This window comes from Pteropus medius, unplaced genomic scaffold, assembly GCF_902729225.1.
Source record: "Pteropus medius unplaced genomic scaffold, Ma_sr-lr_union100, whole genome shotgun sequence".
NCBI classification, from domain to species: domain Eukaryota; kingdom Metazoa; phylum Chordata; class Mammalia; order Chiroptera; family Pteropodidae; genus Pteropus; species Pteropus medius.
The window spans coordinates 20,944,230-20,962,587 of record NW_024349802.1 but is presented as its reverse complement, the minus strand read 5'-3'; the positions used below and the strand labels follow the sequence as shown (position 1 = coordinate 20,962,587).

The 18,358-nt window shown below is 44.4% G+C and overlaps 1 protein-coding gene across 1 annotated transcript in view; it reads right to left on the bottom strand.

Annotated features, from left to right (window-relative positions):
• The window catches only part of SAP30L (SAP30 like), an 8,972-nt gene extending 2,437 nt beyond the window's left edge, over positions 1-6,535 (bottom strand). Inside the window, exons 1-2 of the mRNA XM_039836671.1 lie at positions 5,669-6,535; positions 1,663-1,785 (exon numbers count right to left, since the gene is read on the bottom strand). Of these exons, the coding sequence (XP_039692605.1) occupies positions 1,663-1,785; positions 5,669-5,866 (321 nt within the window). The 5' untranslated portion in view covers positions 5,867-6,535. The remainder of the gene's footprint in view (positions 1-1,662; positions 1,786-5,668) is intronic.
• Positions 6,536-18,358: the final 11,823 nt, after the last annotated feature.

Below are 18,358 nucleotides of genomic sequence, written 5' to 3'. Positions count from 1 at the left end.
AGATAATGAAGTGGAGCTTTGGAGAGGTGCTGATGCTAAAGGGGGACACCAAGCATGAATAGCAAAGGTAAAACCAGACACACATCCGGGAGGAAGACAGACCAGAGCTTGGCAGTAGAGTGGATAGAGGTGTATGAAGGACAGTGGGAGGCACTGTAATTCTCAAATAGTTCTTTCCTAGACTTGGCCTTAGGTATTAGAATCCTTAACAACCCTCCAGAGAAAACTCAAAAGCTACTGTGGCAAGTATACAAATCAGCAGGTTAGGGTCAGGGTCTCTGCAGATGACTGCAATAACAGAGGGGAAAGGAACCCCCCCTTTTTCTTCTAACACAGGAAGAGAGGAAAGCTGCACAGTCATGAAACATTGAAGGCCCAGAAAGTTGGGCTGCCTTTACCTGCCTCTAAAAGAGATGTTCTTGCTTCAGGCAGGTGGAGAGCACTTAAAAACAAAATGAATGATCAATATGAGGGACCAAAGTCCTTCGTTCTTTTCAAAACATTCCTCAAATCTTTTTCTTCTTTTTTGGGGGGGGTGGAGAAATGCAATTAGAAATCGAATACATCCCTTTCTTTATAAAATAATAATAATACTAAAGACAATAGAAAAATACATTAAACCAATGCTAGCAAAGGGGACACAGGGAGGAGCAGAAGGAAAGGGCCATACTTTCAAAGGTTTCCTCCACAACTGCAGACAAAGACCTGCCTACTCTTTCTATTCCTACAGTCATTTTCACTTTAAGTGCTAACAGGCAATTGCCTTATGAAATATTCATGTGTCAAATATTCAATGTACACTACAAACGGTTCTTCTTTGCTGAGTCTTAAGTGAAAAACAATTTAAATAGAAAGAAAATCCAATATTCCTTCCTGTATTTTACTTAATAGTACTGGCACCTTGAAGGAAAGGAGGCTTTCTGGTTTGAGAAGCCTAGGTCTCATTGTCTGGTGCAGTGGTTCTCCACAAGGAACAATTTTGCCCCCTAGAGGACATTTGGCACTGTCTGGAGCCATTTTTTGATTGTCTTGACCCAGGGTGGTGTGACTGGCATCTACTGGGTAGAATCCAGGGATGCTGCTAAACATCCTACAATGCACTGGACAGGACCCAGGACAAAGAATTATCTGGCCCCAGGTGTTAACAGTGCCAGGACTGAGAACCCCTGCTCCAGTATAACTGATTCTGGAATGGATCCTTGGGAACAAGCCTGGACCAGGAATTGGATGGTGATAGAAAATCAGAGCTGGTATGAACTGACAACTTATACCTTCATTTTGCAGACCAGAAAATAGGGGAAGTAACCTCCCCCAAACCATGCAAACTCAGTCTCCGACTTTAAAGATAATAACAAAGTTTTAAATAACTTGACATTGTCGTTGTATTTAAGCATTTGTCAGGATTTTCCTGAAGAAAAGCCTCATGAAACTCTTGAAAAGGGCACTGGGCTGGAGACCCCAAACTGTATGTGTGACCTTGGGTCTCTGTGCCTGATTGTAAAATGACAGGATAGTCAGACCAGTTGATTTCTAAGCTTTCAGCTCTCACAGTAAAACCAAGGGACTAACATTACTTCTTAGCACTAAAAGCAGGCCAGAGGTCAGGATCAGATTAGAATCCCTTCTTCCAGCTTCCTCAAGCTGATTTTTTTTGGCTGTTACCTCAGGAATGTCAGTGTCGTGCTCAGGAGAATCTCCGCCATCATCACTTGTCTTCCTCTTCCTTTTATTTCGTACACTCTGGATGAAATTTTTGTGGAAATCGCAGATATACAGGTGCCTAACCTGATGAGAAGCAAATTCAAGTCAGAGTTGCCAATTCCATGGAAAGAGTGATGGGTATCTGTCACACTAATGGGATTCTCTCCTTGACCACGGCACTGGAGAGAGAGAAGGAAGAACACGGTGCAGGCCATCATTTCAAGGAGTTTGTTACTGAGTTGCAGAACAAGAAACCCACACTGAATACCAAGTTCCCAGCGAGACACAATGGTCTGGATTCAGCAAGGAGAGATCTCTGTGGCAGAGAGAGTCAGGGAGGAGGTCCTTTACTGGAAGGGAGGATCTGGAGGTGGACAGGAAGTATTCGGATGGAAAGATGAGCCACGACTTAGTGTTTCAGATGAGGATGACAGAAGGCGTGAGTGAGGAGGCCCAGGTTGGACAGTATTAGGTAGAGATGACTAATTTGGTGGGGGTGCAGTGCATATCATAACAGCTTTGACTTTCCTTCAGACAAGATGGAGTTCTCCAAGGCTTCTGAGGCAGGGAGTGATAGGACATTTTCAGACTTTAGGAGTTAAGAACTTGCAGTGGGCCGGAAATGCATTGCCCCAGGGAGGAGAAAAGCAGGAAACAGACTGGTAATGGTATATGAGACACACTATTTTTAAATTGATAACAGGTATGACTATTGGATGACAACTCTCTGAAATACTTTTTTGTGTATCAAGTTCTAATTCTTCTATTATCTCACATTGATCCACAAAGAGAAGTGAAGAGAAATGCAGAAATTCTCACAAGGGAGAACTACATAGAAGAACCTGGAACTACATAGGAGAACCTGCTGATTTTCTAATATAGGCTGGAGGCAGAATAGTAAGGCAGCAATAGCAGCTGAGATGTGAAGAATATGTTTTTATTTAAGAATGTAGGTACCATGTTGCTGGAGGAACCATTCAAAAACCTAACAGAAACACGAATACTTGTGTAAATGACTTGAGGCTATTGACACTGAAACAGATGTTGCACAAATGTTTTTGAGAGGCTTCTGATTTTATTTTAGAGGCTTTTGATTTTATTCCTTAAATTCTTAAAGATAAAAGTAAGCTGATAGAAAACCAGCATCAATTAATTCAGGCCTTTTCATGGAAATAATAATTAAAACTTTTTTATTCAGAAGAATTACTCCCATGTGGTTGGATTAGTGAGTTATGAGTAGTTTTTATACTGTGATGGTGCCTTGCAGACAGCAGGTGCTCAACAAATGCTGTGGCATTGACACACGCATCCCTTGCATCTAGAAGCAGTCAGTAAAAGTCACCACTTCCGTATGTTACAAATTGGGACAGCTTTGGCAGATTCGACTCTGTCAAAGGACTTTCCGACACAGCACGTGTCCCTGTCTCAAAGACCCCACCTAGCTGATATATATATTACTGGACATGCTTTCATCAGGAAAGAGGGCACACTCACAGCATACTCTACTTCCTTGACAGGAAGCTGGCCCTCATGTGAGACAGTTCCATGTGTAAACTCTCAGAGATGAACTGCTCCTCCAATTCATAGGGTGACAAACTTGGTAGGAGAACAGGCAGAAGAGGTGAATTCCTAAGGCTGTGCCTGGGAGGTTTCAAGTCAGGACACCAGAATGATGGAATTCTAGATGGTACAGAACTTAGCAATCACAGTGCAACCTCACTGGCCCTAATCTCATTTTTTCTAGAGGGATAAACTGAAGCCACTCGGAGTAGGGAAATGACCTGGCCAAGGTCATCCAAGCCTTCTGACCCCTGGCACATGTTCTTTCCCACCCAACATTTTCCTTATACTATTCTTAACTTCCACTTTTCTCCAGGAATAAAAGCTGAAATATGTTAATTGGAAGAAAGTGTGAAAGCATGTGTAATCTTAATAAATTACAGAATACTGCCAATGTCTACATGAAATTAGTTAAACTGCCTAAGTTGGATTTTTGGTGCTATTATTTAAAAAGGTTCTCTGCTAGACCCTCTTACAAAGTAAATAGTCATTATTTCTACTTAACCATTTTCAAGTACATACTGGTTCAGAGATTTCAGAGCTTGGCGGCCTTTGGGAGGGCATAGAGAGGAAGAAGGGTGGTAGCAAAGGCTCTAGTGTTTATTTTTCCTGTTTCATTTTCTACAACAGCTAAAAATTCTTGTAACACAGCATTTACTTAGAATTGAATTCCTGCCCAAGCCTGTGAGAATGAAACAGAATCCCTTTCAGAAATAATGGCTCTACAACACCGCCTTGAAACAAATTTTGAGTGATTCCACCTCTAAACCCTCCTCCTTTAGAAGCATTACCTTTTGGGAACTCTAGTGCCAGGCTTAGGCTGCTTCTCTTCCAGACAGTGTGCATGAAGCAATTAACATAGCTAAACACAGGTTTTCCAGTGGGGTCACTGGGTAAATGGAGCCCCTGTTACAGCAGCACAATCGTTCAGATGTGATGGCATCCAAGGATTTAAAAGAACTGGAAACTTCTTTTTTTTTAAAGACTGGAAAATATAACTAATATAAGCTGCTCAAATAAAGGCTCCCAACAACCTACCCAGAAGGTAGGCAGTGTTTTCAAGAGGATGAATTCATTGCTGTCTTAGAATTAAGCGTTTCACTTCAACATGTGTCCTATCCAGACCACCTAGCCAGTGTGCTCTCAGATGAATTTCATTCATTCATTCATTCATAGGGATTAGTAGTAAGAAAGCCACGAACTCACCCCCAACCATTTTAAAATAGCATCTTTCCATTCAAGAGTTGCAAATGTATTATAATTAACTTCTAAAAAGTTGGGGGTGGGAGGGAAGAGCCTGGAAGAAAGGGGAAGGAAGATTTCTTATTTAATAGAGGCTTATGCATGGGGCTTGGAAATAGTGAGTTTAAGAAATTAACCAGCCTCTTAGGTGCTGATGGCTTTGACACCGTCACTTTCTATTTCTGGGCCTCAGTTTCAACTGTAAAATCAGAAGAGGAAAAGTGGGCATCCTTTCAGTTTAACAAGCAATCTCTCCAAAAGTGGAAAAATTTTGGTCCTAAAAGAGAATGGATGAACCACCTAAGCTCTTAGCTGGTCTACCTGAATATTCAATATCCCCTTAACTCATTTCCAATTCCTAATCATGAGGCAGAAACTTAAGGCTTCCAGCAACAGATGTCAAACTAAAAAGTTCTTAATTGGTTGACAATAGGCGCATCTTTAGAATTGTTAACTAGAAAAGGTGAAATCACAAAGGAAAAGTTTTCCTATAGTTCGTCACTAAACACAGGGCAAGTCTATTCAAATTTAAAACTCCCTCCTTCTGGGCATTTCTAAAGAAGTTACCCCTAAGAAAATTGACGTTTTTCCTTCCAGTCACTTGGACGGCAAGAACCACCTCAAAAGACCTGGTCTTAGCCTTTTTTCTGCCATATCCTTGAAAACCCATTTCCTCACAGCGGCCTGCGAAGCAGAGAGCTCGGTGACCCTGTGCAGAAGCTGAGGCCGCGGCAGACAGAGAAGTAAAAGCCACCTTGCCTCTTCTGAAGGAATAACAAGGTTCCAACAGGGAAGAGAAGTTGAAGAGACGGGTCCCTTCACCACCCCTTCCCCAATACTTGCTCCTTCGTGGGTCAACACAATTAACTACCCCCCTCCCTGCTCCAACACCTAAATCAATGAAAAGAGCAAAAAACTGTTGTCCATCTTCCCAGGCAGGGAGGGTCCTCGAAGCCCCCCTGCCCCAACCTCCCGGATTTGGGCAAAATCTTAGTGAGAGGATGTCAGCGCTGAAGCGGCCTTGGAAATCCCGAGTCCAACTCCTCAGCAGATAAAAGGCGGCGAGGCCCAGGGCGGGGAGGGCCCTGGAGTCCCGCCCGCAGTCCCGGGACCGCGGCGAGGAGCAGCCTGGCGCCGGGGCCCAGCCGGGGGCAGGGGGACTTACGCTCTTGTCGATGTCCAGCTTGAGTTTCTTCTGCGAGATGCTCTTCTGGACCCTCTTGCTGAAGGAGGCGTTGCCCGCGGGCCGGACGCAGCGCTCGCCGTCCTCGATGAGGCAGCAGCTCTGGCCGTAGCCCGGAGCGGCTGCGGGGGCGGCGGGGGGCCCTTCGCGGCTGTCCTCCTCGGTGCTAAAGCCGTTCATCTCCCCGCCCCGGGCCGGCCCCTCGGGGGGAGGGTCCTCTGTAAGCCAGTCCGCGGCCGCGCTCCCCGCGGGGCAGGTCACTGAGACCCCCGGACCCGAGGGTCCCGGAGTTCGTCTCCAGACAAGGCGCTGCACTGCCCCGCGCCCGGGAGGCCCCGCGCCGCTGCGCCGCGCTCCGGCTCCTTCGGCTCCGGCCCCGCGTCTCTGGAAAGCCCCTTCCCTCCCCGCTCGAGGCCCCGGAGTTGGCGCCCGCGGCTCGCAGGGCCCCGCCGGGGGTCAACCGGAGGCGCCTTTTGCCGGGGGCCCAGAACCGTGACCCTTCGGCGGGGGTGTCCGGGAGAGCGTCCCAGGCAGCGGCCGCCCCCCGGGGACTCTGGGCCCGGGTTGCCGGCGGGTTTCGAGGGCCCCTGCCGGCTCCCGCCTTCTTTCGGCTGCTGGGCAAACTCACCGCCGGGCAGCTCCCCGGGGGTGGCGCGGCCTCCCCGCGCGGGGCCCGGCCTCGAACCCGCGGCGTCCGGGCCCCGCGGCGCGTCCGGCCCGCCCCACCCCTGCAGCCGCTCGGCTGCGCCCCGAGTCCCGCGGCAGCCCCTGGGCCACCCGGCCGCCGCCCGCCCAACGCTCGGCACCACAACAGTTCGCTCCCCCCGCCCTTCGCGGGACAGCGGAAGTCCCGCCTCCGCGCGCCCATTGGTAGCATTTGCTCTCTGGGCGGGGCCGCTGCCACCGCTGGCGCTCTCCATTGGGCCCCATCGCCGCCATTCCCTGGCGCCTGGCTACTTCCTGGACTCTGCTGGGATGGGTTCAAAGTAGAGAAAGTGGTAGAGGGAAGAGTTCCCATGTTGAGGGAGGGAAATGGGGCTGCAGACTCCAAGCCTGGGGAGAGATGGTGACCAGGGGCCTGGTAGGACGGAAGGCTAGACTCCGGCAACGGAGGATTACATTCGGGACGGACAGAAGTACGGACGGGGGCGGGGGCGCAGAGGGGGAGACATAGGGAGGGGCATATGACGAGGGACCTAAAAGGGAGAGAGGTGCTGTTATGAGAAGAACATACTGGTAAAACGGAAGGACCCGAGCCAGAGGACCCGCAGACCGGTGGCAGGCAGGGCGGGTGAAACTCTACAGAAAGCCAGGCATGGCGGGAAAGACAGAGGACAAACCCGTATAGATATGTGGAAAGATGTGCAGAGGAGATAATGCGGGTCTTGCGAGGTTGGATGTTTGAGTGTGGTGGAGACCCCAGACTGTGGAAACTGGGATTGGCTTGCACTGCGAAAGAGGAGGGGAGCGGAGGGGAAGGAGACCCCCAGAGTCTTGGGCGACCCCTCTGCTGAGAAGGATCGCGAGTCGCGATACGGCCTGAAGGGTGGACTAGATGAACCGCGGGGAGGGAAGAGGAGGGCCTGCGGAGGAGATGGAGAAAAGGCCGGGGGTGGAGGACCAAGGGACAATCTCGGTTTGGGGAAGGGCTTGCGGTGTCTTGGGCTCTCTAGAGGTCTGTAAGCTGTAGCTTCTATTGCTTTAAGGCTCCGAGTCTACCCGCGAGATGACCGCGCCCTTCCAAGCCCCCGAGCTTGGGGTTCAATGTCTAAGGGTGTCACACATACTCAAAAGGGCTGATAGGGAAATCCTCTAGTCTAGCACCCCTAGTCAGGCCACCTTTCCGTTGGGCACCTTGGGACAAATGAGGGCCAAAGAAGGAACTGGCCTAGGGTCATGCAGTCGAGCAATCATTCAGGGGCCGGGTAGCGTTTTTCCTGTGGGGAGGGGCATGGAAGGGCCTAGGAGTGTTATTTGAGCACAGGTACCTATTTTAGTAGTACTAGGTGGCATTCAAGAGGGTTCTGGTTCCTACCTGTTGAAAAAGGGAAAGCTACCAGTTTCCATGTTTAGAAGCAATGCCCTGTGATCTTAAATTTTCCTCAGTGGCCTTAACCGTATTTGCACCCGTTAGCCTAGTAATTTCACATGTGGGACAGCCATTTTAGGAAACTGACCTACCAGAGAAAAATTTAAACACAACAATGTATATTATGGGATTATTTATAATAAGAAAAATAACCTAAAACTTCCACAAGGAAGTGGTTAAGTAAGTTATGTCTTCATAATGAGAGATTCTGCAGTCATGATATTTTCAATAAAAGTAGTTTCGATATCAGTGTATAAACATTTTCTATGTATAATAATTCAGCATTGACTCTTCAACAAAGAGTTGACGAGTTGGAGAAATGCTTTATGTAAAAATTTAGAGGATATAAAATTGCATATGAGATATACATACATCTATGTTTTAAAAAATAAAAACTATTTGTACATAAGAAATATACCAAAGAACTAATAGTAGTTATTTTGGGGTAGTAGAAATATGGTTGATCTTTTTCTCCTTTTGGTCTACCTTGCATTTTCTCCAATAAATGTTTGTTACTTTTTTAGAAGGAAAAAATAGAATAAAAAATTAATGGAAAAAGGCACAGTTTATTAGTATTCCTCCTTCAGAGTTCATATATTCAAAAGTAAATTATTGAACATATTGTGTATACTTATTTCAGGGTTGGCCACAGGAGGAGATGAAACATAATCCTTGCCTTAAAAGAGAATATCTTCTAGCAGGGGAGCTCAGACATACACACAGGAAACAGCTGGGTATCTGTACAAGGCAGTGTGTGATGTTGGTTCCAAAGCTGATTGCCATGGATAAGAGCTCTACATTTCCCACATACATTTTGCACTTAGATATTTTTTCAAACTGCATTTGCGTCCAGTGTCAGGCTATTGCACTACACACAGCTTCTTCAGCACCAGCTTCCCCTGGCACCAGTCCTAGGGTAGGCAGGGGAGAGGGATAGGAGGCTGTTTCCTCAGGTGCTCTAACTCAGCCCTGTGGGTGCTCTACCTCAGGCTGCTCCTTATGTTTGCTGTGCCTGTGTTCTTTACAGTTCTCTTCTTACTAGGCAATGCCTTATTACTGCAGTCCCCTATTATAGTTAATATATCTTTATATTACTCTTTTCTTGTTCAAATTATTGTGTGGTTTCTCTCTTCTAATTAGACCCAGACTGATACTCTCAGCCTCTATATATTTTTGGGGGGCAGGGATACATGCTTTTAACTATCCTTTACGTACAGTTTTGTAGTCTTCAAGGAATGCTTTATCATAAGCTTTCTCCAAATTATGTAGATTGGTTCCAAATGGCAATATTTGGAAAGAAATTGATCTGTTTGCTGGGAGAGTAAATCTGTAACTCCAGAAAGGCAATATAAATATTCAGATAATGAAGAAATGGATTTAGGAGAGAAGCTTCTGTGACCCTTGTTCTGCATGGTGTTGGATTTAAGATTTTTGAAATGGCCAAGAGAATCTGATTCGCTACATTTATGTTTAGGTAATTAATTTACAATAGTTGCTTAAGTGCTTAGAGAGATCTTGCTTTTTAGATAAATAAGTCTGACCTATTAGGCATTTAAAGTGTTTGTGAAAACCAGGTACATTAGATTTGTAACTGTAGTTTGAAATGTCTGAGGAAATTTGATTAATTCAGGCCATAAGTTGAAATGTTTAAGGAGAATTAAATCTTAAGAATTAATTCAACAGTAATCAAAGAACAAATAAGTGATTGTTCTTATTTTTACTAGATTTGTGATGAAATAATAAGATTTATAAGCTAGGTTTTAAAATGGGCATCTTGAGTCAGTAACTGTAACATTCTTTTCCACACCCAAACCTATCCCCAGATATTTGAAACTGGAGGTCAATAACTCCTAACTTTTTCATTCTAGCCGAGACCTTCTTCTCTGAGCTCCAGATAGCAACATTCAGCTCTTTGCTTGGAATGCTCTAGAGGTGCTGCTGACGGAGATGAGCAAGTTAAAACCTTCTCTGACACCTGAATCATAAACTGTACAACCTGTACCACCCTTGATTTTCCCTCTCACCCGACTCCGATCTGGCCCATCATTGAAGCACTTTCTTCTACTTCCGAAAGATGGTTAGAATCTGTCCCCTTGCTTCATTCCTTAGAGCCAGCAGCCCAGCCCGGGCCACCATCGCCTTTTGCTTGAAGTGCTTCGCTAGCCTCTGGGCTGGTCCCTGCGGAGGATCTACATGAACCAGACCATGCCACACACACCTTTAAGCCTCTTGCCAGCTTCCCAGTTCATTCTGACATTGCCCCTGCCATCTCTTTGCCTCTGTTTTCTTCCTTAAGTTCCTCGAATGAGTCAACCTCCTTCTTACCTCAAGGTCTTTGCATTTGCATTCCCTCTGCCTGGAATGTCGTTCTGCCTGTTCCTCCCATGGCTAATTTAAATGTCACCTCCCTAGAGAGTCTCTTCAACCCCTGCCCCTCACTATTCTCTATTCAGTGTCTTTTTTTTTTTTTTACTAGCATTCACCACAACATGCAATTATTCTACTTTATTATTATCACTATTGTTGTGTGACTGTCTCTCCCATGACACACAACAAGCTCCATGAAGGCAGGGACCATGTCTGTCTTGTTTGTTGCTGTGGCTCCAGTGCATACAACACCAGTTCTCCAACTCTGGTGGCTAGCTAAGTAGGGATTCAGTAAACATTTTTTAAAATAATTAATTTAAATATAGCCAACTATACTGAGATATTTCTTAAATTGAAGAAAGATACAAAGCAGTATGTGTAGATTCTAAATGCCATTTGTATTTCTTAAAAATTATATATACATACATATACACATATTAAGGATACATGGGAAACTAGTAATTGTTGCTTCTATGGTGGGCACTGCGGACTGCAGGTCAAAGGTAAGGTAGGGAGAATTTGAATTTTATAAGCTTGTTTCCCTATTTGGATATTTTAGATATATGCCTATATTTCTTTTTATAATGATAAGAAAAATACTATCATTTGGTACTGTTATTAAGGAGGAAATGTGGAATACCAAAGTAGGAAGGACCTCAGAATAAAGGATGGTCATTTAAATGGAATAAATTCAGCTTTATGAAAAACCCAGAACATCGTCCTTATTTTCCTCATTCCCCTGAGCACCTGTGAAAGTTTCCTCTGGCTGTGGCCCTGGTCTGCAGCCTGGCAGTTGACTGGCATTGTAGCTACTGGCACGGTGGTTAACAGCAACGGCTCTGGACTCAGAAGCACTTGGTTTGAATCCCAGCTCTGCCACTTTACTAGCTGTAGGATCACTGACATCTTTCTTAAAGCTATATGAGCCTCAGTTTGTAAACTCCATTCATCTGTAAAATGGGATGATAATAGTACTCCTAATACAGGGCTATTGTGAAGATTAATGTGACAATGTAAAGCACTTAGCATAGTGTCTTGCACTTAGTAAGAGCTCAATAAACGGTAGCTATTTCATCCATTTCATGCTGACATCCTAAATTTCCCATGGTACCCAAGTTCAGGTTTCTGCATGTTAGGGAAGAAGACATATCGCAATACGGCAGGGTGGTACTGTTTATCTGCCAATTGTTCGGTTTCCACACAGGCAGTTTCCACATCCATCTGCACAGCAAAGATTGGTAAAGTACTTATTTTATTGCATCTTAACTTTACAAAGTTGTGTGAACAGAAAAATGAAAGTACCAGTAGTAGTGGTAACAAGTCTATGTAAAGATAGTCATGAGGATGTAGAGTATAGCATGGGGAATATAGTCAGTAGTATTGTAATAACTATGTATGATGTCAAATGGGTACTGAATTTACTGGAGTGATCACTTCATAAATTATATACATGTCTAATCACTGTGTTGTACACCTGAAACTAATATAAATTGTCAACTATAATATAAATGTCAACTATAATTGGAAAAATAAAAATATAAAAATTAAAAAGGAAATATGTGTATATCGAGAAAGTGAAAGACTACCTACAGAATGGAAGAAAATGTTTGCAAATCATATCTGAAAAGGGACTCGTATTCAGAATATACAATAAAATCTTATAATTCAATAATAAAAAGACAAATAAGCCAATGAAAAAGTGGTCGAAGGGTTTGATAGATATTTCTCCAAAGAAGATATACGAATGGGCAATAAGCAGATGAAAAGATGCTCAGCATCACTAATCGTTAGGGAAATGTAGGTCAAAACCACAATGAGATATTACTTCATGCCCATGTACTACAATGGCTACAGTCACTAAGACAGAGAATAGCAAGAATAGGTGAGGATGTGGAGAAATTGAAACACACATAGTACTTGGTAGGAATGCAAAAATGGTGCAGCCACTTTGGAAGACGGTTTAGCAGTTCCTCAAAATGTTAAACATAGAGTTACCATATGACCTAACAATTCTACTCTTGGGCATCTACCCAAGAGAAATGAAAACATACATCCACACACAAACTTGTATATGAATGCTCACAGCAGCATTATTTATAATAGACAAAAGGTGGAAACAACCCAAATGTCCATCAGCTGACGGATAAACAAAATGTGGTGTAGTCAGACAATGGAATATTATTCTGTAATAAAAAGGAAGTACTGATGCATGCCACAATACGGATGAACCTTGAAAATATTATGCTAAGTGAAAGCTAGACACAAAGGCCACATGTTGTATAATACCATTTATGTGAAATGTCCAGACAAAGCAAGTCCATAGAGACAGATTAGCAGTTACCAGCAGCTGAGGGACTAGGAAGGGAGAAGGGGAGGTTGGGGTAGGGAGTGACTGCTAATAGGTACAAGGTTTCTATCTGAAGGGACAAAAATGTTCTGGAATTAGGAAGCAGTGATGATTGTACAACCTTGTAAATATACTAAGAACACTGTACACTTTAAATGGGTAAGTTGTATCTCAATAAAGGAAGTATGTATATCATTAACTCTTTATAATTGATACAAAGAGAAATCATTAGATTTGTTGAAAGAGATGAATCTTTAGCTTCTACTAGATGTTCTTAAGCCTGTTTTTTGATTAGTGAAGGAAAAGAATCAAATTGAAGATGTATTAGGAAAGGTAGAAAATATGTCATCAAAGATTGTCTCAAAATGCAGTTATAATTAGAAATGTTATACCATTTTTTTATTCCCTAGGAACAGATGTGCCCTGTTGACAATAAATTCATTGTTTGACTTTTGTACTTTTGATATTAGTCACATTTTCGGAAACCAATTATGTATGGAAGTGGGGCTGTGTAAATTCTGTCATGGGAAAGCAAAAGATCACTTAGCCCCTCCACTTCTTTCTTTAACGCTAGATCACTGAATAAACTTTTACATGGAATAATTCAGCGGGTACTAGGAGACTGCACATAATTATTTGTGTCATGGGCAAATTCTAATGCCCACGAAAAAATTAACAATGTTTGATGTGTAATCAGTCTTTCATGAGTTTGGTCAGGAAAAGTCAGCCCTGGAAAACTTTTATTTTGGCTTTAACTGAATATGTAGCTAATGGTGATATAAATAATAAGGATTACCAATAATTTTTATAAAACTAAAATTCCAGAGGTGAGCAGTTGGTTTTTCGGCAGCTCAACAGTTTCTGCTAAGAGCTAGGGATAAAATGGTGGGCAATAGAAAAAGAGCCTTGTCCTCCAGAAGTTAAGTGGAGAAGAAAGACATTAAATAAACAAATGAGTGAATAAAATAGTAATTAAAAGGTTCTCATTATTCACTGATTTTGTCTGTCAGTGAGACAGATTAGCAGTTACCAGCAGCTGCGGGACTGCACAATTATACAATAATGCCAACTCATTAAAATGTATCTGTAACCTCAAAACGAATACTGGTGGCACCTTCAAGGTCACTCATGGACGTGTGCATGTGCTGAGTGGCAAAAAATTTGAGTCACCCAACATTCATGTTCCCAGCTGAGGTCAATTCAGCTCTCGTGCTGTATACAAGTGTGTGTGTGTGTGTGTGTGTGTGTGGTCTATTTAGTGCCATGTTTTTCATATTTTTTGTGCTTTTTGTTGGTGATTTTGGTTTAAAATGGCTCCCACGCATAGTGCCGAGGTGCTGTCCAATGTTACGAGACACTAAGATGAGCCTCGTGGAGAAGGTTTATGTGCTAGGTTTCATTGCGTTATTTAGAATGCTATTGGCCATGAGTTCAATGTTAACGAATTAATCATCTATATTAAATACAGAGCAATGGTAGGGAAGCTTAGCTCCAAGCTCCAGCAAAGGCAGACCCGCCATCCCCTTCTCCCCATGCCCAGGCAGGAACTGGCAGGAGATCAGACGTTACTTCAGTTCAAAGTAGCTCGTGAACAAAGACTGTAAAGTTGCTAAGAAACCTGCTTTTTCTGAGGGTTCACCGCGTGGTCTTTTGTTTCTCTGGCATTGTGTATGTGAATATGAGTGCACCAAGGGCCCTTGCCCTGTCAGCACTGAATCAAGTAAGACCTCAGGGTAAGAACTGCAGGCTGCCCTGGGGAATCACCATGGAGCCCAGGTATTGCCAAGCCAGGCGGCCCAGGATGAAAAAAACAGGAGGCAGCTGCCTGAGGCCAGAGGTTAGCAGAGCTGTGAGCAGCTGCAGGAAAGAAGCTTTGGATACTAAATCCTGGACCCACTTCAGCAAAAGCCCTGAAGCCCTGGGGTGGGAGACACCAACGGAACCAGAGCGGGGGGTGGGGATGGGGTGTCTCACTCCCACGCTCTCTCTGAGCTTGGAAAATAAATCCTTAACAAGATCAGGGCCACCGCAAAATACTGGATGCAAGACTTGTAGCACTATAAAAGTCCAGGCTGACCATTATCTAATTTGTTCCCCTTTTCCCATTGTCATATGGAGAATCTGAGGCCTAGGGAGGGGAAGGGACCTTTTCAAGGGCACACAGCATATAACAAATGAGGGAGCACTCTATCAGAAGAAGGTCTGTGGGCTGTGAGTGGAGGGGAAAAAGGCCAAAAGTGTAATCTGAAACTATGTTATTTAAACTATATTTGTCCATTCATTAAATACTTATTGATCCCTTACTAGGAACCTCAAAGCTCCCATCCCAGTGAAAAACATAGAAAAAGAGAATTCAAAACTGAACAAATTGCCAAGTACTCTAAATCAGTTTCTGCTACCACCAGCATAATGCTGTAGATACCTTGGCTTCTACTACTCTTGTGGGTTTGAGAGGATGAGCAGCTAAACGGATGAGAGATGTCATGTTCCCCTGTCCTCCCACGGTCAGTGACTTTGAGGAGGCACCGAGCGCCAGTTGCCCTGGATGTTTCTCATTCTGTATGCCCTGGGTGCCTACTGTGTGCCCAGCTCCTTGGGCAAGTCATTCCCAGCTCTAGAAATCAGCCAAGGGCACATCTGATGCTCTCACTCTGCCCAGTGTAAAACACTCTAGAGATTCCTACTGCTTTTAAAATAAAGATCAGAAACTCCTTAACATGGCCTTCCGGGGTCTGGCTTCTGCCTGCCTTCTACTTCTCATCTCTGCTTTCTCTTCCACTCTGCTCCAGCCTCACTGACCTTCGAATCTGTCATCTCCCTCCACAGCATCTTTGCATACGCCGTCTTCAACACCTGGAACGTTCTTCCCTCTCCTTTTTTTCCTAGTAAAAGAATTTAATCTTTTAAAACAAACCATCAAAATTCTTAGAAGAAAATTATCTTATTCATGGGTGGTAAAAGATATTTCAAAAAACGACGTTAAAAAAGAAAATATTGAACCTCCTTGGGCTTAAACCTGCCACAGTGGCCCATGAACAAATCCCCACTTTCAATTGATCAGCCTTCTCCAAGGGTCCACAGCGCCCTCTGGTGGGCCCTGAGTGACAGCACCAGTGGGCAGCTTATGCTCATGGTCACCTGCAGCCCCACACCAAGACTCAACCACAGGACCCTAGGTGGAGCTGGAAGCATCATCCAAAAACTTAGTTTACTGCAGAAAACTTGAGGCCTAGATAGTGGGCAGGATTTGCACAAGATCTCACCGAGCCTTGGAGAGCCGGCCAGCCAGTGCTCTTTCCACCACATGGTATTAAACAAATCCAATACTCCAAAGCATCAAAATGTTTTGGTAAGTAGGGACTTGTGGCTGATGGGTGAACATCAGACATGAGCTAAGCTTATTTCATATAGTCACTGCCCTCCTGAAACCTTTCATTTCCGGGTGTAGTCTGTAAATCCCTTTGTGGGCCACCCTTCCTAACTCGGTGAACTCATCTCTTTCTGTGCCTCCAACATAGGAACATCTTCCTGCCTCAGGGGCTTTGCACCAGCTGTTCATTTTGCCTGGAACTCTCTCACCCATACTTAGCTCTTAGCTCCATATCTGCCTCTTAGCTCACGCTCCTTCAAGTTTTTCAGCTCTCACAGAGAGACATCCCCTGACCATCCTACCTGATGTTGATTTCCACCCCAGTCTCTTAAAATATCTTGTTTTTATATCCTTCATAGTTCTATTCACATCTGGAATCATCCGTTAGCTGTCTTCCGAGAAGCAAGGCTGTTGGGAATTGTTCAGTACCCAGCAGAGGGCCTGGGTACTGAGTAGGTGCTCAGTGAATACGTGGGGAATAATGAAAAGAATGGCGCATGACCAGGAATAAACCAGAGACCACGTTACAGAAAGTCTGGAGGTTTACTCAACCACAATCACAATCACAATTGTACATGTAAGTCAGTTCTTCACAAAGGCTCACTCTTCCAGGCAGGAGAAGACAGGATGGCAGTCTTGAGCTTTCTCTATGGAATCTTGGTCTAACTTTTCAAATAGTCCCTGCCTGAAGTCCCCAACCCATCTTCAAGACCAAACAAAACAGGAGCCCGATCCTGCTGTCTCGTATGGCTGAGTCAAAGCCATTTGGGGAGAGAATGTTAAGAGGACCTTGTGACTTGGAATGTAAGTGGCAGTGGGCCTTGGCTCAAGATCAAGTTTGAAGTGAAATATAACTTGGATTTTCACAAAGGGAATCAGTTAAAAGCAGAAAAAAAAAAAATCCAGAACAGAACTGCACTCCTTGTCCCTCTCTCACACTTAGAAATCTTCAGAAAACATTAAAAATGTACTGCTTCATGTGAATTATGAGATCATCCAATCTGTACAAATAAGGATCATTGAAGCAAGGGCTCCAGATGTCTCGGTTTCTACTGTAAAGTGCTTTGCCACTCTTGTGAGACTCCAGAGATTAGGAAAATGGAGATACACAGAAATATGAAGCCACTTTAAAGGACATCACCTATTTCTTAAGAAGAAAAAGAAATCAACGGGTAGGAGGTTTGAAAAGTGAATATAATGTGGACTTTGGGAATGCATATGCCCCATCTTTAATAAGAACTGCTTTCTCCTCTCGACCTAATGTCACATCTACTATCAGATCTCTTCTACAGATGTAGCCCCTTCTGCCTCTGAGCTATTTTTCCCTAAAGGGGAGAACTGACAGTTTCTGGACTGTTTTAAAAGTTAAAAGCTCCAACTGGAAGCATAAGGTGGGATGACTTTTCACACATGTGCTTGCACGTGTAGCCACCTCCAAAGGCCTTGCACTCACAGGAAAGATGCTCTTTGTATGCCGAAATGTTTCTGGAGTCCCCCTTTGGAAAGACTGCTGGTGGTTCACACAGTCATACTTTCTAGCCGCTCCTTTGTTTTGTGACTTCATGCTCAGGATAAAGGTTTTAGAGATCAAGGGGCTCACATTCTCACTCCTTACCTGGATGACAGCCTCTCTATGGGCTCCTGGCTGTTTTATTTGGGCATCAGCTGGGAGTGTGAGCAGGAACCTGAATCCTTGAGGCAGCTGCATTTCAAAAATGAGGCCAGAACAATGAGTGGACAGTATTTACAATCAGCCAGTTGGTCAGTTAAGCAATGAACTTATCTCCTTAAATCTCCTATTACATACTTTGTCAACTGCCAGCACCTACAGATGTGGGCTTAGCAATGACAGATGTCAGAGTGCTGAGGACCTGCCTGTCCCTTGCTGAGTGTGGGAAACCGGACTCAAAAGGAGACCCAAAGGATAAGAGAGGGGAAGGCTGAGGGCTGGTTGCTGTTGCTCCTGCTTTCCACACGAGTCCTGGTCACGCCGAGAATACCATCGCCCACTTGGAGTGGGATGACTTGGAAATCCAGCCAGTGCTCTGTACTGACTGGGGGCTGCAATGGGGGACTACAGGCATGGCTCCCAAACAGGGCCCTCTCCCAGGGGCTGCCGAGGCCCTTCTATGCCAGACTAAACGAGCTGTCCAGCTGCCCTTCTAATCTGGAGTGTCACTGACAAGAACGCTAACGGCTGGCCTCTGCCCTTGGTGGGCACCTCCACCTCAGGCCCTATTCTAGGCCCAACGTCTCCTGCTTGAAATTGGACATTAACAAACACACACTCATCCAGTAGGAACCACACACACCACCAAAAATGCCTCCCCCCTTATATTTGTCTAGCAAGGCACTAGGAAATGGTTCAAGTTTAGGGATTTGCTGTACATTTGCATTTTTTTCTTTTTAAAAGGCACAGTTTTTATTTTAATGATGCTGCATTGCTCTCCGATAATGAATCCTAACATGACTCTCCAAATAGCAACAGTCTTGTTATCC